Here is a 22,515-nt window from a genome sequence, read left to right as displayed (position 1 = left end):
AGCTGGGGCTCCCGGGGCCTTCTCTGTAATTAGGGCAGTATCTGAGCAAGGACTATATTTATAACCCCCAGCCAGCAGCAGGCCACAGAGACAAGCAGGGGGCCCCTCTGCAGCTCCTAGACCAACATCTATATGTGAACTGATTACAACAATTAATTTAATAGGGATTCTTCCACACAAACAATGTATCATTTTATTAGGAAACTCTATAAATGTCAGTGGTGCAATTCATTTTTATTAATTTTCCAAAATGAAATTAGCAGTGGCGGCGGCGGCAGCAAACAGAAGTTGTATTGCCTTTTCGTTCAGCAGAGTATTGGTGTCATTAATTCCTTAATACCAGGAGGCCAGTTTGTATGAACTCAGCAGTTAACTGCACCAATTAATTTCAATACTAGAGATGGGGTGGGGGTGGGGGATCCAAACCCAACTCAACAGCTAATTTAGGAAGGTCCTTGAACAAGCACAGCAAGTTTCCCTTCTCCTGGGACAAAAAGCTTTCAAGTGTAAACACGGAGTGGATATTATAATACTAATAGGAAACCTTCCATCTTCATCCTCCGCCTTTGGGAAAGAAATTCGTCCTTCCAAAGCCTGGAGAGATCCTGGCAGATGCCTGCTGAAGTCAAAGCCTCCAGCAGGCTGGGGACTGCCCGGCAGATAAGAGGCACAGAGACCCTCATCCATGGACACAGACCCGCACGGCATGCAAAGCAGAATCAGAAACATGACTACATTCAGTCCTCACCGTGACCCAGCAAGGACAGGATCGACATCGACTCCATTTTCTATGTGAAGAAGAAAAAGCAGAACTTTTCAAGGAGCGAAGATGACCTTTTCACAGTCACAAGGCCACTGAGTGACAGAGCCAGGGCTCAAACCCAGATCTGTCCACATCTGAAACCCACCTTCCTTCTTCTGCCAGGGTGGGGTCTCTCGGCTCTGTGTACACCCCAGAAAGTCAAGCGAGTCAGGCAGGACCCTGAGTGACATCCCATTTCAACTGTAACCCAAATTCCAAAGGCCGAACCTCCAGGTAAAACCCCCACCTTGAATGTTCTACTGTTCTGCCGTCAAAGGGTGGCTGAAACCCGGCACAAGTCTGCATATCTGAAATCAGATGTCTGGCCCGGGACGCATTCCAGAGCAGCTCACTCTGGCTAAGGAGGAGCTCTTCTCTTTCCACTTAGATTCAAGGAGTGTTTCAGTGGGGAGTGAAGGGCGCACGGAGAGGCTGGTGGCTGCTTGAGATGAGAGCCACCCCTGGGAGTCAGGAAATGGTGCAGAGGCAGAAATCAGAGGAGCCTCCTTCTCCCCCAGAAAACTAGGCCAGTGGTCCTCAAAGTGCAGTCCCGGACCAGCTGCATCCTACTTCCTCAGAGCTTGTTAGAAATAACAAATGCTCAGCTCCCCCCATCACTGCACCTGCTGAATCAGAAACCTGGGGGTGGAGCCCCGTGGCCTGCACTTTAATGAGCCCCCAGCTGATTCTGATGCCTGCTCAAGTTTGAGAATGATGCCCTCAAAGAAGATGGCACAGAAGAAAGGGGAGATGAGCGTGGCAGGCTCTCTAGTTTCTGACACGGCCATATTCACCAAACAATGCGTTGTATTCTCATCCACTCTCCACCACCCGCCTCTGTCCCCACTCTTTGAAAGGATGCCCTTCCCAGCCCCATTTGTACTGGAGTTGGCCAGGGGACTTGCTTCAGCCAGTGGATTTATCAGCAGGCATGACATATGATGCCACATCTGAGCAGGAGTTTTAACTGCACCTGCATCAGCTGCCTTGGGCTTGTAAGCCTCTGCCCTCCTCTGGGAGAAGCAAATGTCCCAGGCAGAGGGGGCTTTCTCAGCCTAGGTCCCAGAGCAAAATGATGCACGCAGCAGACATGACCTCAACCCGAAGCCACAGGCGGCCCACAGACCCATGAGGCAGATAATAAAGGTTTGTTGTTTAAAGTCACTAAGCTTGCAGAGTGTTTCTTACACAGAATTATCACAGCAAAAGCTGATTGATATCAACTGTTTGATTTTATAGCAAAGGAAAGAAACCACAGTCCCCACAGGCTGAGGCACTGGGGACTCCTGAAGAGGGACTCTCCTCCTGCTCTAAGGCTGGAGGTAAAGGAATCAGAGCCACGTGGGGAAGGGAACCTCAACATCAAATCTTCCTTCAGCAATACCCTCGAGCCCCCTTCAAAGGGGAGGATTGTGCCCTCATCTAAAAGATGCTAATCAGTAAATATCCAAGCCTAATAATGTGATATTTTTAAGTATCTTCCAGAATAAATAAATATTCCTAAGGATAACCTTTCCCATGACTCAGGAAGGATGAACAGGTCAAGGCCATGGGCCATGGGCACAGAGGACACACCCAACCCTTTCCTGGTCCCAGCTAACAAACCTGGGGACTCTGGGGCTGCTTCCCAATGTGAAATCGACAGGACGTTCCACAACTCCAGCTCAAGCCTGCAGTCCAGGTGTCCTGTGTAAACCACACTGCGGCTACCACCCCGCCAGCTAATAAACACCTGAGCCCTGTCACTGCTAACAGAAAAATTGTGGCAATTGGAAGAGAGTGGCCATGTATTTCCGAAGCTCTAGAACGTTACATTCCAAAAATAAAAACCTGAAGTTGGGGAGGACAAAAAGAGGCTGCCTTTTAAAATCAACCCTAAGTCCCAATGCCACCATTCTTCACACAAGGTAACATCACTGGTGCCAGCGGAACGCAGGTCTGCTCTATTTTGGCCAATTCCCTCTATTCCCAAGTAGTGAGAGAGGCTGTTTGAGGCAGTTAGCAGGTTCAAGGACATTTACTACACAATAAACTGCGAGCTCAGCCAATGCTTCTGATTTGGGGGGATCTCTTTACCACCAATCAAGAATAACTTGACTTTCAGTTTGTAAGACACGTTGAGATAAAAGTGGGCAGTTAAGCTGGTTTCTCTTTTTAAAAGCTCATTTCTAGAGAACACTAGTGGCAGGTGAAATTCCCAAAATAAACTTCCCCTGAGGCTCCTGCCTGTGAAGACTTCCAAGCACCCGGCTGCAGGATCCAGCCGTCAGGTTACAAGTTCCAACCGGCGGATGGCACTTGCGCTCTTTTTAATCCACCCGATGGTATTCACTGCCACAGTCTTACGTCAATGAATGAGACCTCAATGTCGAACGCCATCCAGCACAACAGGGCACTTTCAACTTGCTGCCCAGGAATTGACTGGCCAAACCAGGTAATCAATGCAAATCAATCCACTTACTGTACATATTTGAAAAACTGCAAGATCTGGGACATTACCTTGTCTTAGGGGAGGTGGTTAGCCATTCTTCGTGTTTCTCAAATGTTATTAAATAAGCTGCAATTTCCTGAAACAGAAGAATAAAAAGATAATAACAACAATTAGCTCACGTTGGATCCCGAGAGGTAAGAAAGTTTTTGCTGTTTCCCAGCTGCTGTTTTCCTTTGCGAGCCTGGAACTCCAGCTCTGCTAGAGAAACCCTCAACTTGGACTCCATGTCTATTCTGATTGTCTAAGTCCTTTCCATTCTACCTGCCATATGTAATAATCAAAGCACGGGGCCTCAAAAGATGAGTCGGTGGCAAGGATGAAAATCTTTCTCGGTGGGAGGAAGACATCAGACACCATTTCAGATTCTAAATGTCATTAATTGAGGGAGGGAGAAATGCATGCCAACAACAGGTCTCCATGATGTAAGGTCATCATTGAAAAGTTTCATCCTTTTCTGAAGCTGGACGAATCTGTCATCTTTGTCACAAGAGACATTGTGTTCTCTCAGCTTCATCCCCAACGCCCTGAGCCAAATCACACAAAGATTAAAAAGAAAAGACACGATAAAGCCATATTCCAGAAAGGAAGTGGGGGGAGAAATAAGTTAACCTTTCTCGCTACTGATGACTTCAATCTAGTGAGCAGCGCTTCCAAAAGAAGAGCAACGTCAGCAGAGTTTAAGGTAGAGATGAAGAAAATGTGGGCACCTGAAGGTAAATTAAATATTTATAAACACAACAACATCACTGCAGACAGAATTACTGATTTATTAATAATTTCCATAAAAAGCCAGTGAGTGACATCAACATAAGTCATTGCTCCAGCTCGAGGCATTATATGGGCCATTACTTCCAACTCCGAAAGGATCTGCTAACATGAAATTGGCAGGGATTGTAAGTTAAATTAAGGTTGGACTAATACACATTTCCCTTGATCCTGGTGATGCTACGACACGGAGCTGCTGCCCTGACTATCAAGAAAATGCAGAAGGGAGGCCTCCAACTCAGCTCTCTCTGCAGCCAGGGTTCCTAGAGGGCTCCTGAAAATGTGGCAGCCCCTCTGCCTGGGGGTGAGCAGCCTCTTTCATCTGGGACATAATGGAGTTGACACCTGTGACCAGAGATGCTAAACTTGGCCTTGAGAAGGAAGCAAAACCCAGTAAGAAGAGCAGGTGAGAGTAGAAAATATCCATGTAGAATAGAAAATTTCCAAAGGCCACTGGCCAAATGGAAATCAAGGCCTCACACACCATGGGAGCTGGCCACTGCCACAAGGCAGCCAGTGATTGGGAACAGAGTGCCAAGCCACCTCTGTCCAGAAGCCTGGACCTGACAAAGAACCTGGGAAGCAGAAGCCTATAGCAAAAATAGAGTTGCTTCACTGTGCAAGTTTCTATCGCTGACTGCAGCTGAAGAAATCATAAATAAGCAGCTGATCAGCCAGCACATTGTTCTCTCATCCCTGAGCCTTTTCATGTTTTATTTCCTCTCCTTAGAAAAATCTTTCCCTGAGGTCTCATGTAGATGGATCCTTCCTCTGGCTAGCCCCCCCTAACTATTCATGGTGGCGTCAGTCATTCCTCCTACTTGCTCGGGTGCCACGGCACCTTCCTCCAGTGGGCAGGATTTATAACTCTGCATTCTAATTGCTTGTTTACTTGGATAACATCCCCCATTGGAGCATGAGAAAGATAAGGAATACGTCATCACTGACATATACCCAGGACTTAACAGTGTCCTGGGGCACACAGGAAGCACCTGGTAAGTGTTTGTTAGACAGATGGCTGGACGAATGGATGGATGGATGGATGGATGGATGGATGGATGGATGGATGGATGATGGATGGACAGATGGACAGACGGATGGATGGACAGATGGACAGATGGATGGATGGATCAGTGGATGGATGGATGGATAAATGGATGGATGATGGATGGACAGATGGACAGACAGATGGATGAACGGATGGACAGATGGATGGATGGATGGATAGATGGACAGACAGATGGTCAGACAGATGGATGGACAGATGGATGGATGCATAGAAGAGTGGATGGATAAATGGATGGATGGATGGATGGATGAATGGATAGATGGATGCATAGATGAGTAGATGGATAAATGGATGGACAGATGGACAGACAGATGGATAGATGGATGGATAGATGGATGGATAGATAGATGAGTAGATGGATAAATGGATGGATGGATGGATGGATTAATGGATGAGTGGATGGCTAAAGGGAAGGATGGATGAATGAATGGATGGATGGATACATAGATGAGTGGATGGATGGATAGATAAGTGGATGGATGGATGGACAGATGGATGGATAAGTGGATGGATGGATAAATGAGTGAATGGATAAATGGATAGATAGATGGATGGATGGATGAATGGATGGATAGATGGATGGATGGATAGAGAGATGAATGGATAGATGGATGAATGGAGAGATGAATGGATAGATGGATTGATGAATGGATGGATGGATGGATGGATGGATGGACAGACAGATAGATGGATGGATAGATGGATGGAATGGGATGGGGGCAGGAAAAACATGCATGGCAGAAGTAAATACACATGCAGAAGTGAGTGTGTTGTGTGTGTCTGTTACTGAAGATAGTTGATGCAACAGCTTAAAAGCTGCAAAACGCAGCAGTTCCTGGATACAATTTTTCAGTTATTTAATTAATTCTATGTCACTGTAGGAACGCAGCATAGTATCATAGTTAAGAGCACATGCCTTAGAAGCAAACAGTGTCCTGGCTTTGGGTACCAGCTTGGCCTCTTATTAGCTGTATCATCTTGAGCACGTTACCTAACCTGCCTAGACGAGTTTCCTATGAAACTGGGAGAATATCAGCTCATGGGGCAGTTCTAAGGAATGATAATTGTAAATGCACTGGCTGGCAGATAGCATGCCCTTAAACAATAGCTGTCATGAATCATTATAAGATCTACGTGGTGAGAGCCACCTGTCTAGCAGCCCCTGATGAGGTCACAGCTACCAAAATGGTCCAAGTCAGAGGCTGCCACCACTGCTGGATTGATCATCATCTGTCACCTCCACCACCCCGACACCACCACGTGCCCATGCCTGCAGACGTGAACGGTATCATCAGAATGACCGTTCAGAGTTGTTGGTTTGTTGACTGGTTGCCGTTTGGCTTCACGAAACCAGTGCAGACCACGGCTGGAGTCAGTATGTGGATTTACTAAGCCACTGGTCACGTGCATCAGCTCATCTGCCTGAACTTCAGGTGATCTGGGATTCAGAGGACTAGCCTGTGCAGCTGGAACCCCCTGATCCATGGCCCTTCCCAAGACCATGCCAAGAGAAGTGACCCTTAGTGGCCCAGGGGTTGGGAGATACAGTGTATCCCAACCACCTCTAGACGTGTGACTTGTTCCAAAACCCTGGAAACCCAAAGAAGATTCATGGACCTCCTTCAGGCAATACTCACCCCAACCTGGCAGGGCTTCTACTGCTATGGCCCTCTGAAAAGGAAAAATTGCCTGGACCACTTACTGCCTTCTGCGTTTACTCTACAAACACTTACTGAGCATCTACTGTTTACCAGGCAGGGAACAAGACCACTATGAAGCCTGCCGTTCAGGAGCTCACAGTTGAGCAATGGGTATAGGCAAAGTCAACACGATAGTAAATGTGAGTGCTGTTATGGGGTCACCTCTGTGGCCAAACTTAGGGGGTCACCTCATGTCTAATGAGCTTCTGTCAAGCAAGCAGAGGCCCAGGAAATCACGCTGATGTGGGAATTACCTGTGAGAACCCGCCACTCCCTCCTCCACCCTCCAAAGGAAAATTTTGCTTCTCCCAATCCAGGACACCTCCCACACACAGAGAGCCCCTCTGAGAGCTGCCTTTCCGAGGAAGCTGAATGCCCCAGGCCCAGGCTCCCACCTCTGCTATGCTCAGGTTGGCTGGGCCCTAAAGCTGGACTCACCCGCCAGGGACTGTCCCATGCTGCTGCACGAACCCAGCTGGATGGAGCATGTCTAAGTTACCTATCTAATGCCAGGCCCCTGCTGCCCAGCCTTCCCAGCCCATGGCCCTTCCCCAGGCCACCTCCTCATCAAATGGGCAGACCACAGGTGAGCCTGCCTTGCAAAAGCTCAGGAACTGATTTAGAGAGATTTGCCAAAGAATGAAAACCACATAACTTATTAGGTGCAAATGGCATGGAGCCATGTAAGAGCCATCCAAATTCACTGGGGGGAGAAGGACTTCACCATCTGTGTTATTGCTGCCATCAATGTCACCAGTGCTAGGGCGGTGGAGGCACTGCTCTAGGACTTACAGGGACCATCTCATTTAATCTTCATAACAAACTATGAAATAGGAACCATGGCCATTTTACAGGTGCAGAAACTGAAGCACAGAGTGGTTAAATAACTTGTCTAAGGTCACATGCCAGCACCTGTAGAACCAGAACCCAAACCCAGCAGAATGGCTCCCAGGCTCGCATTCTGCACCACTGCTCTGAGTTTCAGAAAGGACAGCCATAGTGTGCTTGAATGAGGGAAAAAACAGAAAACTTGGTATGAAGACCTGGATTTTCCCCAGCCCAGGCTGACAGCTCCCTGTTCCTCACTGACACAGGATCATTGCCCAGCTCTACCTCCCTTCTGTGGACCAGGAGGAGTCCAGACTGAAGCTCCTTCAATGGGATTCTCTCCTTCCAGCAGGATCAAGCTCACTGCTGCCCCAAAAGCCTAGCTCAACTCATGAGAGCCTCGATGTCAGTGACAGGCCAAATTCCTTGTCTCCATGGAACCCTTGGCTTAAAGCATCACAGGAAGAGGCAAAAGCAACACAGAGCTGGAGGTGCTCCCACAGAGGAGGGGAGGGAGTTGTGAAAAGAAGGGTTTTTGGCTCCACTGTCTGGCCTCTCTCTTTTTTTTTTTTTTTTTTAGTAAAGACAGGGTTTCCCCATGTTGGCCAGGCTGGTCTTGAACTCCTGGCCTTGTGATCCACCCACCTCGGCCTCCCAAAGCGTTGGGATTACTGGCATGAGCCATCGCACCCAGCCTGGTCTTTCTTCCCCCAGAGGTCCACAAACCTAGGACCCCAAGGAAGGCAGATGAAAACACAGGTCTGCTCTATCTCATCTTAACAGAGGAAAAAACTGAGGCACAACACAGGAAAGAACATGTCCAAGCTCAGCATGCTCATGGTGGAGCCTCGCCAGGACTCCACACTCGCAAGGCATGCGCGTTCCTTCCCCCGCACTTGCTGCCCCTCAAACACAAGTCTGGCTTGAAAGACTCATAGGAGGCTGGACAAAAGCACAGCCAAAGGAAGTGAAAACAGGAACTCAAAGAAAAACACAGACACACATATGCACAGCAGCATCGCTCACAGTAGCCAGAAGCAAGAAGTCCCCCAAGTATCCGCAGACAGAGGAATGGATAAACCAAATGCATCAATGGACATAGACATAAAATGGCATGTTATTCAGCCATAAAAAGGAAGGAGGTTCTGACACCTGCTACTACATGGATGAATGCTGAAAACAGGATGTTAAGTGAGAGAGGCCAAGCACAGAAGGCCCTGTATTGCATGGCGCCACTTACATGAAACATCTAGAATAGGCAAATCCATAGAGACGACATGCAGATTCGTGGTTGCCAAGGGTCAGGGCAAGAGGGCGATGGGGAGCAACTGCTAATGGGTGTAGGGTTTCCTTTTGGGCTGGTGAAAATGTCTGGAGCTAGATGGCTGCATAACCTTGTGAATGTACCAATGGCCACTCATAGTGAATTGTATGTTATGTGTCTTTTACCACAATAAAAAGGAGAAGAAGGAAGAGGCATAGACACCCGGCCAGATGTGGCACTGAGATGAAGGAAATGGGAGCCCACCCACCTATACAAACAGCCCCTGAGCCCAAAGGACCACGCGCACGTGCCTGGTGGCTTCCCCTGCGCCCTGGCTCCCTTAGCTTCCTCCTCCTCCCAGATCCTAAACACACATCGATGCTGAGAAGAATGACTTGACCGTCAAGATGAAGAAATTCGCCACAGGCTCCAAAGCAAAGACTGTCCAGCTTGCAGATTTTAAATGTTTAGTTTGTCCTTTGGACGTTCAAATGGAAAAAGTGCCGCCAAGGTGCGATGTCTGTGTGTTGCGGGGGCTCAGGAGAACAAACTAGCAGGGCCCCAGACAGGCCCCTCTGTGTCTGCTCCACAAATACAGTTTGGTGCCTGCAGACCAGGCACCCAAGGCTCCCAGCAAGACACATCAGGAAGGGAGGCCTAGGCAGGGCTGGGGGCCGCAACGCTGCGCCTGGTGTCACTGCCTGCTCACACACCGTGCTGCCATGCATCCACCTCCGCCATGCAGAGGCATGTGGGTCACTCAGAGCTGATGGGCTCTGAGGGAGGACTGCAAAGCCCATGTCAGGGGCCAGCCAGCAGGGTACCAGCAGGAGCCAGCAGGGCTGGAGGGTCCCGGCACAGGCTGCCCCACGGGGCTGGCAGGTGAGCACACATCGCCGTGCAGACCCGGCTCCCATACTTCATGCCTCAGCGCCCATGTGCCAACTCTGCCCACATAACCTGTCAGGCCCTGTTCATCATCCAGCCCCTCAGGGGAGTCCCCCTTGCTGTGTCCCTCCACATTGCAATGTAGCTTCTGGAACTTTCTCGGCAATGGCTGCACCACTCCGGCTTTCTCTTGCTAGGTCTATGTGGGTGGTTGTTCTCCCCTCCTGGTTTTTCAGTATTCAGGGAGGGTCTGCATCTTGGTCCGTCTGTCACTGTGGAGCGCTGCATGGCTCCTGTGCCCAAAGATGACTGCTGACACAGCAGAGACTGCAAAGGTCTCTTCTAAAGGATGTCACCCCAAGAGCCCATGCCTAAGCCTCCCCGGAGATGGGTGGGGGGAGTGCGTGCACAGACAAAGGTGCAGTTGCCATTGAGGCTCGGGTCCTGAGTGAGAGGTCACACTGCACCGTTCCTCCAAGTGCACCTCATTTAGGAGGTAGCTCTTGGCCAACCTGTAAGTGCCAGAGCTGCACCGTCCAATGGAAACAGAACCTGAGCCACACGCAAGGCACGTGTGTCATATTAAAATTTCTAGACACAATCACTAATGCACATGGCGCTTAAAACCTAGATGACAGGTTGATGGGCACAGCAAGCCACCATGGCACGTGTATACCTATGTAACAAACCTGCACATTCTGCACATGTATCCCAGAATGTAATGCAAAATATAAAAATAATAAAATTTCCAGAAGCTACATTTTTAGAAGATAAAAGATAAGATATTTTAATATTTTATACTTTAACCCAATGTATCCAAGAGAGTATGATTTTATTAATTTTTAAAAAGTAATCATGTGCCATCTCATACTCTTTTCCCTACTGAGGCCCTGTGTGTTATCCATGGACAGCCAGCCTCTCTAGCTTGGCTCAGCCGTATCTCAGGGGCTCAATGCCACTTGTGGCTGCCATATTGGATGACCAGCTCTACATGCAGATGTCATAGGGACCCACAAACACTTATGCCTTCTGAAGCCAACGGCGGCCACCCCGCTGTGCCCTCTGTGTCCCCAGGGGCTGACCTAGAGGCCCATGTGCGGAGGAAGCTGTTTCACAGCACACACTTCCAAGGAGAGCAGGTGTCCCTTCAGTCCATCTCTGAGGTGATGAGCTATGTCCCCTCCAGTGTGTGGGGAGGCTGCCATCCTCTCAGAGCGACTGGATTCACCTCCACCTCTCAGCCCCAGCTCTCTCTGCTGCCCCCACTCCCTCCCCAGAAGGAGCTCTCCACTGCAGGCTGTTTTGTCTCAACCTCATAGAACCCCAGCCCAGAGAGATCAGTCTCCCCTCCCACAACATCCCGTGGAGAGGCCCTTAGAGCAAGCAGAGGGTCCCACCCAGGTTTCTCAGTCAATCTGGCCTCCATCTGTCTTCAAGATACAGGTTCAATGTCAGGGAGCGAGGAAGGTCTTTAGTGCTCACTGTAATGAGTTAAACAAACAAGTGTGTGTGTGTATATATATGTGTTTATGTAAATATCTCCCGAGTTCAAGTAATAAAAATATCTCTATAGTCTATACAATCTCTGATATATTTTGCACACAAACATGGATTTTCAAAGTATAATTTCTTAAAGTTTGGTTTTTATGAGAGTTCTGCACAAGGGTTTTATCTGCAAGGTACCAAAGCTGACAGGGGGGAAAAGGGGAAAAAAAGCTAAGGCTCCCCTAGCAGCTGGCCCCAGCATCTGCTAGAGCCACAAAATGCAATCACACTATTCCCAAACGAGAAGTAAAAATATCTTGTTTCCAATCCTCTCGGTTTTAAGACTCATACTTAATGTCCTCGGGGTATTTCAATGGTGCCAGATCTCTGTGTTATGTACTTTATTAGGGATGTGTGAATGTCATATTAATGACTTCTAACCAACATGTTTACAGTGAAAGCAAGTTTTCCCAGAATCCACCACTCCCTGCACTTGACGAAAAATAATTGGCCTTAATTTAAATAAATAAATAACCAGGCCCTGCCCTCTCCCAGTGGTATGATCCAGCAGCTTTCTCCAGGGCAGCCATGCATGGAGCTGGCGGGCCCTCTTTCATGACGAACAATCCAGCCCACGTCCCACAGGACATGGCTCCCTGTGAGCACTCCTGTCCCTGTCCACCGATGAACTTCCCAAGCACCCAGCTGGCCAAGCCCACACCCTGCACAGGATGCCCTGAATCCCCACCCACAAGTCAAAACCGACACCCCCAATCTTGCTTTCAAAATGACCAGCTCTGGCGATCAACAGCTAGCATATAGAATAATGGTCTATATTTTTTCATTTGTGTGGAATGCAACACAGCTCTACGCTGACAAGTTAAGAGAACAGCAGTGGTTAAGACTGTAAGGTGTCTGGAAGACTGTCTACAAAATGGTAACTAGCAATTCAGAATACATTCCTAACAGCCTGGGCTTCTGAAATGAAGCCTGGCCCACTGGCTGTCTGTTATTTAGTCATAGTAAAGCATTCTTATGACCATCAAATTACCAATAAGTGAAGAAACAATGAGCCACCATAGAAACATCCACAGCCAGAGTCTGTAAAGAAGCAATTCACCCGGTCTTTCATTCATTTATCTACACATTGGTTCACTCATTTGATGAATTATTGAGCACCTACAATATGCCAGGCACTATGCAAGGCCCTAACAGTACAAAGACACATGAGTAATGGCCCTTGGAAATACAGCTGGGAAGACAGATAAAGGTGCAGGATCCAGGGCTACCATGTCAAGATAACAGACAAAGAGTGCCAAATTGGCAGCACGGATGATGTGTCCAGACTGAGAAGAGAAGGAAGCGTTGTGCCAAGGAGCTAACATTTCAGCAGGGTTTTGAAAAGTGAGTAGGAGGTTGCCCAGCAGACAAGTGGTCAAGGTATCAGGGAAGGGAAAGAGCATAAGGGAAAGCAGGAAAATGGGAGCAGCAAATGTGTTCAGGGAAATCTGAGCAATATAAAGTAATGAGAGTTCACAGAACAAGGAAAAGAAGGGCAGAACTCAAAGCCAGAAGGAGAGAGAGGCCCCAGACTGTGGAGGAATAAAATGCCAGGCAATGGGGTTTTATCCGTAAGAACCAGGGGAAGGATCTTAAGCAGATGGGAGACACATAAAGAGCTGTGCTATCTATATGTCTGTCTGTCTGTCTACTTATTTCAAGATGCAGTCTCGCTCTGTCACCCAGGCTGGAGTGCAGTGGCACGATCTTGGCTCATTGCAACCTCTGCCTCCCGGGTTCAAGAGATTCTCCTGCTTCAGCTTCCTGAGTACCTGGGATTACAAGGGCCTACCACAATGCCCAGCTAATTTTTGTATTTTTAGTAGAGACAGGGTTTCACCATGTTTGTCAGGCTGGTCTCGAACTCCTGACCTCAAGTGATCCGCCCACCTTGGCCTCCCAAAGTGCTGGTGTTACAGGCGTGAACCACCGTGTCTGGCTAGCTGTGCTTTTTAGAAACATTACTCTGGTGGTGGGTTGGCAGAGAAGAGGCCGGTGATTGGAGATTATGATTACAGCCCAGGATAGAAGCCATAGGACCCTGCACTAAGGCCGTGGGGGTGGGGAAAATGGGACAGAGCTGAAAGTTTTCAAAAGCGAAATAAATGGGGCTTGAAAACCAATTGGCTGGGGAAAGGAGGGGCAGTGAGGTAGTGAGGACACCTCGAAGCAAAGGTCACAAACTGGCAGCCCAGGGACTGACTCTACCCAGAGATGTGCCTGCCTGGTCCACACAGTCTTCTTGGCATTTGGCTTATCTGCCTAAAGACTGAGGGTCAGGGATTTCCAGCTTCTCTTGAAAAATGAGGCCTGGCAACCCCAGGCCTGCACACTGCACAGCATCCACTGCTTGGCGCTGAGAAGCTGCTGTCCATTTGGATGGGCCTGAGTGCTCAAAGGACCACCACCTCAACCCGCCGGCTTTCCTCACTGTCATGGCCAGCTTGGATTTGTAGGCCCTTGGCCGTGGAGCTCCTACTCCAGTATTTATGGCATTGGAAACTGAGTGGATTGTAAGACCATGAACCAATATAGGCAACCCAGAAAGAAACAGATTTTAGAACAGTGCAGTTTTAACCAGAACACTCACTGCCCCTTAATACAGTGACATGTGCTGATGAAGCCAGACCCAAGGTTGCCACAATTTCTATTTTGATATTGTTCTACTCATCAATTTATTATCTCTGAGTTCTATTTTCACCCTTCCTGGTCCCTCTTTGTGATACTGAAGCTGGACCCCGCAAACGTGTCTCCTTTGCTGGCATAGTAGAATGTTAAGCTTCGTCAATAGGCAGCAAATGACACAAACTTGCAAGATGATAGTGGCAATGACACATCCCTTGCGGACCTCTTACCATCACCGTCATTATTATAATCATCACTATTATTCAGAGTGGAGTCCAGTGGCCATGCAAATGAGCTTCAGCTACACCCTCAGGACACAATCCCTCCACTGGCAGGCTGCTTTAGACCAGCTTCCGTTCTGGTTGACGTCCTCCAGGGACAATTAGCCACTCCTACAGACCACTCCCGGCCCAGGCCCTGTGCGGGCAGTGTGTTCCTTTGGTAGCCATACACTCTTTGAAGAGGTTTGAATTTCAGCCAACGTCAGGGAGGGCCTTCTGGTCCTTATTTTATTTGCTGTCTACTTTTCCTCAGCCTAGAGACAGCAGCTGCTGCTTTGCCCCTGATATTCTGGAAACACTTAGAATTCTCTTTCATCTCTACGAGTAATCGGCTACATTATACTAGCTAGAAAGTCGTTATGTATTAAATTTTCTGTTTAAATAACCAAACATGGCTTCTGTCTCCTGCTAGGATCCTGACAGGTATAAGAATAATCCACCAGCCTGGCCAACATGGTGAAAACCCACCTCTGTTAAAAACACAAAAATTATCCAGGCATGATGGTGATGCATGCCTGTAATCCCAGATACTCATAGGGCTCAGGTAGGAGAATCACTTGAACCTGGGAGGCGGAGGCTGCAGTGAGCTGAGATCATGCCATTGCACTCCAGCATGGGCGACAGAGCGAAACTCCATCTCAAAAATAAAGAATAATAATAATTAATCCACAGTGCTGGGGATGTCTAAATCTCACTGATGTGTAATCCTAGAAAACACGCTAAAAAGTAGAGGGAGAATGAAAAAATACCTGAAAGAGAAGCAGCATGTATTTGAGAGGGAATATCAAATTGCCCCAGTGAGGCCTTTATAGCAAGTTTCCTAGATGCCAGCCAGACCATAGTCTGAAAGTCACTGGAGGAATGGATGTCCTACCCTTTAGTTTCTGAGAAAACCTGAATCTACCTATTTTGAGAGAGAAGAAGCATTTCTTTTAGAATAGAAAAAGTTGCTCCACCTCCCTTTGGCTGTATGATTTGGGGGAAGTCACTTGATATGTCTGTGCCTCAGTTTCCTCAAATGCTGACCACGAATCTACATGTATTACTTTACTACAATAATGTTATCCCATATTTCAGGGGTTAAAACCTATTTTTAGCATCACTGAGGTATAATTTACACACAATAAGACATATCCCCTTTTAAATGTACACTCCAGTAGATGTTAACAACAAATACATTATGTATCTATCACCATATTCAAGATGTAAAACATTTCCAGGACCATGTAAGGATAATTTACTCAATACAGAATTCTAGAATGACAGATTCTTCCCCCTTTCAGCACTCAAGAGATCCAATTCCACTGTCTTCTAGTTTGCATTATTTCCAATGAGAAGTCTGCAGAAATTCTTATCTTTGACCTCTGTAATTTGTCTTTTTCCCCTCCTCTACCTGACTTTAGGATTATTTTCTTGCTGGGCATGGTGGCTCATGCCTGTAATTCCAGCACTTTGGGAGGCCAAGGCGGGAGGATCACTTGAGGTCAGGAGTTCAAGACCAACCTGGCCAGCATGACAAAACCCCATCTCTACTAAAAGTAAAAAAATTAGCCAGGCGTGATGATGTGTGCCTGTAATTCCAGCTACTTGGGAGACTGAGGCACAAGAATCTTTGAACCTGGGAGGTGGAGGTTGCGGTGAGCCAAGATCGCACCACTGCACTACAGCCTGGATGACATGACAGAGTGAGACTCTGTCACAAAAAAAAGGAAAGAAAAGATTGTGTTTTTTATCACTAATTTGAATAAATGTTATTATAATATGTGTGCCATTCTGCAGTTTTCTTTGTATTTACCTTGCTTGGGGTGTGTTGAGCTTCTCAGATCAGTGAGTTTACAGTTTTTCTCAAGTTTGGAACACTGTCAGCAATTGTATCTTTAAATAAAGAGCATTAGGCTTTACTCTGGCAGGCATTTAGGTTACTTGTGGATCAGCCTGACCCTCTCAAGGCTTATTTTTAACCTTCATAAAGGTAGGTCTATGGCACTCTTTACTCCAGAAATGTTTTTATCCTGTGATTATTGTTTCTTCCTTCTGGAGTCTCTACTGAATGTCCCAAATATTCAAGGACAGCTCTCTGATCTCGCTGGTCAGAAGGCAAATACCTCCAAGTCTTGCATGAGCTCTGTAAATGCTATAGCCCCTATGTGCATTTTGTCCAGTTTTGTGGAGTTTCACCTCACACATCAATGGTTTAGTATTCAACAGAACATTGCGGGGGAGCCATATACATTTCTAGAGCGCTTTATCTGCTAGACCTTCTCCTGTAAAATATTCTGCCCTACAAATTCTAGATAGATCAGCCTCTCCAAAGTCTGATATCTGTCTCCTCAGCTCAACAAGGTCACTGTACTCTTCTTGGAATACCTCCCTGAAGACACAGTCTTGAAATGCCTCCAGGCAGAAATACAAAGTGACTGTAGGGTCTACAGTCTTCTCTTAGAAACCACAGTCCTACTCTATCATCCAATAACTGAAAATATTTATTTCACAGGTTTTATCCAGTTTTATACTTGTAGCAAGAGGATGAATCTAGTCCTAGTTTTCCCATCACAGCCAGTAGCAAAAGTCTCATCATAAGTTTTTAGACTTTTATTTTATTCTTTGAGAGGTCAGCAATCTTTGGATGAATGATGTAGCCAGCCTAAAAAAACAGGGTTAAAACTTTGAGGGTGCCATTGTTGTCTCCGGGATAGGCTATCATAAGCCTATGGGGATAGAGACTTTCTCAAATACCAAAAAGTGAGAGGGACAGATAGTGTTTGAAGACTACTCAATACTGCTTCTGCCTTCTTTAATACCCACCCCCCTTCACCTCTACCCCCAGATGAAGATGTAGATTTGCTGATCTGAAGGTTCAGTTCAAGAATCAGAAGAGCCTAAAAGAGCACAGATTGTTGTTATGAGTCCTTCCAGAACAGTGATATAAACCTGAATATAAAACAGAAGTAGTGTTGCAAAAATTTGGCTTCTTCTTCAACCTTGGCAGGATTCTATGTGCATAGAAAGTGTCACTGACAGCCACACACTGCCAACTCCCATTAAGAACTAAGGACAAGGGATAAGCTATGTAAAAATATGCTGCATCCACTTGGTCCTTGTGTAGCCACGTCCCTTTGAGATAAATTCTGAATCCATGGCTAAATAAATCATGAATTTATGTGTGTGTGTGTGTGTGTGTGTGTGTGTGTGTGTGTGTGCAGGCGCGCGCTTTCCACCCATAAATAACCCCACCCACAATGCTGAAAAGCTCCACTAACACCTCTGCTTTAGAACATTAACCAATACAGCCCTTTGGAAATGGGTCGTAAGTCACTCAAAGAAGTCAGAAAAAGCTTTGATGGTAGCAGACAGCAGCTCTGGTGCCTACAGGGACAGAGCAGAAGTGGGCATTTTGCCTCGCTCCAGGCGCTTCCAGCCTCCAAGTACAGCAGAGCCACCTAACCCCGAGCAACTGTGTTTCCTTGCAGAACAAACACCAACACTCATCCTAACCCTTCCCCCAACACAAATCCAACAAAACTAATAAAAACAGAAGCAAGCCATCTTAAAATTAACACATCCAAGATACAAGCAGAAACCATTGATCAAAACCTCCTATCTTCCCTCGCAGCCGACAGCTCCAGAGAAGCCCTAACACCCCATAATGGAATCCCATTATCTACAAAAGAAACTCGTTCCAGAGGAGAGTCACAAACAAAGAGAGAATCAAAGGAGGCTGGCAAAGGGGGAGACTCCACCACTCCCCTCTGCTCCCATAGAAGGGGTACAACACTCAAGCAGAGAGAGCCATTAGAACTGCTGCAAGCGGAGGCACTTTCCACAAGTTACAAAACTGAGAATGAAATCAAGACAGAGTCCAGTGGGGAAGGAGGGTGTGAGAGCCTGCTTCTTTCCATATGTGCAAACGCAAAACAGAAGCTTCTTTCACATAGGAGGGAAAATAGGGTCCAAAAAAATCTTTCCTTAAATTCCCGAACTGCCTGCATTTGGAAAACACAGGGATTTCAGCCAAAGTAGGGAGCAAGTAAGATTCATTAGCAAATGCCTCAAATCCTTAATTCACACTTCAAACAAACAAGTTAATTGTGTAGCTAACAGAGTGTGACTTGATTATAGGCCACTGGTGGCCATTAATAGATGAAAGGTGTTTGGATTTCAATAGTGTTTGGATTTCATAACCCGCCTTCATAAGACAAGTTCAGATTAGTCACCACCTCTATTTGCTAACACCTGTGATCATGAATCCCACATGACAAACGAGCACCCAAGCTTTGAGCTTCTGGAACTCAAGAGTAAACAGGAGGAGAATCCATGAATTTTACAGAGGTAATTGTTCCACCCTGCTTTGAAGAGGAGTGAAGTCTGGTCTCAGAAGACCTTAACATATGCATGAACACAGGCCTCCTGGCTGACACACGACTCAGAAGGCCCACCGCTGTGCTATCACGGCAAGGGTCCCTTTGGGAAAGCAGAAAGGGACTGGGCTCCAACACTCAGATATTATTAATCAATCACGCCAGTGCCCCCTTCCCAAAGACATGAGCCTAGGAACACGTGCAGACTTAGTTCAAACTAAAAATGGTGGATGTGTCAAAAAAAAAACCTGACCATTGATAAATCTATATCAGTCTTCCTTTTGACCAGATGGGCCCTATCCTTAGAATCTCAGATTTTATTAGGAAGAAAAGAAGAGATGTCTTATTCCTCTTCCTTTGCTCCTTGAGGTTATCAAGGAGTAAGATGAAAGATAAGGAGTGTGAAAGCTCATATTGTGACACCTGAAGAGCAGCATGGGCTGCAGGGAAAAAGCACAGTCAAATATATCTTCCCGAAAACCTTGTGATGCGGTGATGCACATAATGTCAAAGCTATAAAAAGGGAGCTTGCTTTTGAAAGGGTTACAATGGAGCAATATCAAGAGAAGAGGACTCAATGTTTTTCTAGTCATGTAAAAAAGAAAGAGGTTCCGATGAAGGGAGGCCCTTCTTGTCCCATGCGATGACAGTCTGCAAAGTCAGTCCCAGCAGACCTGCAGCCAGACACACTCCCAGGGGAGGAACCCTGAAGCAACACCCTTATCCTTGTCTTTGAAGTTCCACTGATTCCTTGGAGATCTGGGTCAAGCCTTAAAGGGAATATAAGCCATGGTGAAAACCTAGGTCTTCTCTCCAAGCTTATGATCTAGGAAGACCAGGCACCTAACTTAGGGTCTAAAATCACTGCTATCAGGCCAGATGTGGTGGCTCACACCTGTAATCCCAGCACTTTGGGAGGCCGAGGTGAGTGGATCACCTGAGGTTAGAAGTTCGAGACCAGCCTGGCCAACATGGCAAAATGCTGTCTCAATTAAAAATACAAAAATTAGCTTGGTGTGGTGATGGCAGCTGTAATCCTAACTACTCGGGAGGCTGAGACACAAGAATTGCTTGAACCTGGGAGGTGGAGGTTTCAGTGAGCCGAAATAGCACTGCACTCCAGCCTGGGTGACACAGCAAGATTCCGTCTCAAAAAGAAAATCACTGTGATGGAAAGTGCACCATGGGAAATCAAAGAAGAGCCAGATCAACACAGGCTGGGGAAGTCAGAACAAGGAACCAAAATGTGACAGCAGGGAAAGCAGAGAACAGGAAGACTTCCCGGAAGGGAGAAGTGGGCTGCTGTCCTTGGTCCTGAGCTAACACTGTGGTCCAGGGCAGCAATTTTACTGCTGCAATTTGTCGTAACCAGTGAGTCCTGAAATCAGTTTAAGGTAGAACTTGGCATTGTTTTAATCAAATAGAATGGAGTGGAGTGGAAAATATCAGAGTTCGCCACAGGTAACATTGTTTCCTGAAACTTCTGTTCAGATACCATCATCATAAATGAATATACATATATGTGTTCTGGGTCATAACATAAAATACATTTCTGGCGACTTGTTACAGACATAGTTTTGGCAAATCACTGCGCTATGGCACCGTTTTTTCTTTCCACCCCTGGACACTGAAGACTTCTGACCCTTTCTGTAGGAATTACAACCAATGTTTTGACCAAGAGGCAGTGGTAGCAGAGAATACAAGATATAAATCAAGAGAAACAAATAAAGAGAGAATGACAACCACCAAGAGATTGTGAGGGGAAAGATAGGAATAGGTTGTTGTTGTCTTTACTAACAGTTACCAAAACTGTTGGGATCTTTTTTCCTGAAAAGTTGAAGTGGGATGTCTCCAGAGTTACTTCCAGCTCCACAGGGTTTCAAGAACATGACCACATGCCAGCTCACAGAGGCCTTGCATGGGAGGCAAGACTGTCTGCTAAGGGTGTCTGTCCCTTCATCCTTGGTCCCCACACTCAACATAGGGCTTTAACTCATGTTAAAGGCTTCAACTGTAAACTGGAAATAATGATCTTTCCTATGTAAGAAGGTGGCTATGAGCATTAAATGAGCTAATTGAGGTAAAGTACTTAAAACAGGGCCCAGAACCCAGTGAATGCCATGAAAGGATTAACTATTCCTACCATTTCACGTGGATATAAGTTGAGATGGAAAATGTAAAGATTCCATGGTACCCAGCCATTAAAAAATTAATGAAGAATTTAATGCTTCCAATAACAATGTTGAGGAGAAAAAGCAAGATACAACACTCTATAACAGTATTATCTCAAAGGTATTTTTAAAGAGTTCATACAAGCATTGGAAGAAAACTCCCTAAAACATATACAGCAGTTTGATTTGGGTAGGAGGCCTCAGATAAATTTCTTTTCTGCACATTTTCTTCTATTTTCCTATTTTTCTACAATTAGCATGTGTTTTTATAATTAGGAAAAAAACCCTGTACTTCAAAGACTGTAACTCAAAGTCAAAATGGCTTTAATCTTGAAACGTGCCATTCTGCAAGGCAGGCAATAAACCTGAATACAGGAAGAGGGAAGCAGCGGGCTTCATTCGCACAGTCACAGATAAACCACCACTTAGCAGGAATGTGGTTTTTCTGACTTTCTGATCTTTCTGTCATTTCACAACCACCAAAAATGGGGAATTTACCCAAACTTTTGATTTCCTTCTAACCCCAGGAGGACAGAGTAACAGAGATTACCTTCAAAAATCCCCAGGATACAGAAACACCAGGGCAGACCCTCCTGGCCACGCCTCAGTCAGACAGGCAGCACTCGGCACTGGCAAACTTCTTAAGCCCTTAATATGTGTTGAGCACTGAGTTTCCAACTCATGTTCCAACAACATCTCATTTAATCATCCCAGTAGATACCTATGATAGAGGTATCATCTGTGTCCCCATTTTACAGATCAGGAAATGGAATTTTAAGACTTAAGTAACGTTACTATTCCATCTTTATACTCCCCTTCAAAGCTAACTTCCTTTGCAGTGTTTATACTGGCTGCCTTCAAGTTCTCACCTTCCATTCTCTGCCAAGCCCACTCCGATCCAATTTTTACCTCCACTATTCCATCAAGACCACAGCAGTCAAGATCATCAAAGAAATCCACATTGCCAAAGCCAGTGGAGAATTCTTAATTTTACTTGCCCTGCCAGCATCTTTTGATAACCCTCCCTCCCCATTGAAACATCAGCTTCACTTAGCCCCTAACATGCCCACTCTCTCTGGACCTTTCTGCTCTCTCTGGCTGTTGCTTCTCAGGTTCCTTTGCTGATTCTTCCTCATCCCCCTGCCCTCTAAACAGCAGATTGCCCCAGATCTCCTCCCCTGGGCCTAGTTTGCCATCTCCACTCCCTCCCCAGTCATCTCACTCAGACTCAGAGCTTTAAACATCATCTCTGCACTGACTACCCGATAATTTACATTTTCAGCCTGAACTTCTTCCCTTGAACTCTAGGCTCCTAGATCCAACTGTCTATTAAACAATTCCATCCAAACATCTTCCAGGATCTTAAACATTACACACTTCACACATAACCCGTGATTTCCCACCACCACACCCACACCCCTTCTCTTTCTGTAGCTTCCCCTGTCTCAGTAGATGACAGCACCACCCTGCTAGTGGCTCTGGCCAGACATCTGAGTCCTCCTTGCCGCCTTTCCTTCTGAAACATTAGAAGCAAATCTGTCCACTCTACCTTCAAAATATGGCCAAAATCCAACACTTCTCCCATCTTAATTGCTGCCCGCTTGGTTCAAGCCACCAGCACCTTGTCCCATCTGAAAGCCTGCATCTCTGTCTTTCAGCTCTCCCTGTCTATACTCTTGCTCCTTCACACTATCCAGGGAGACCCTTTAAAAGAGCCCCCATCTCACT

At 46.5% G+C, this 22,515-nt stretch overlaps 1 protein-coding gene across 27 annotated transcripts in view; it reads right to left on the bottom strand.

Moving 5' to 3' along the window:
* CAMTA1 (calmodulin binding transcription activator 1) overlaps positions 1–22,515 on the bottom strand; it is a 966,581-nt gene that overhangs the window by 652,497 nt on the left and 291,569 nt on the right. For 26 of the 27 annotated variants that reach the window (XM_035252890.3, XM_035252891.3, XM_035252892.3 and 23 more), the window contains one exon: positions 3,302–3,369. The exons of the other annotated variant lie outside the window; for it this stretch is intronic. In XM_035252890.3, coding sequence (XP_035108781.1) covers positions 3,302–3,369 — 68 coding nt within the window. The remainder of the gene's footprint in view (positions 1–3,301; positions 3,370–22,515) is intronic. 27 annotated transcript variants of the gene reach the window in all.

Source organism: Callithrix jacchus, chromosome 7 (assembly GCF_049354715.1).
Source record: "Callithrix jacchus isolate 240 chromosome 7, calJac240_pri, whole genome shotgun sequence".
NCBI classification, from domain to species: Eukaryota; Metazoa; Chordata; class Mammalia; order Primates; family Cebidae; genus Callithrix; species Callithrix jacchus.
The sequence above is the reverse complement of the archived record's forward strand: the minus strand, read 5'-3'. Positions and strand labels throughout refer to the sequence as shown.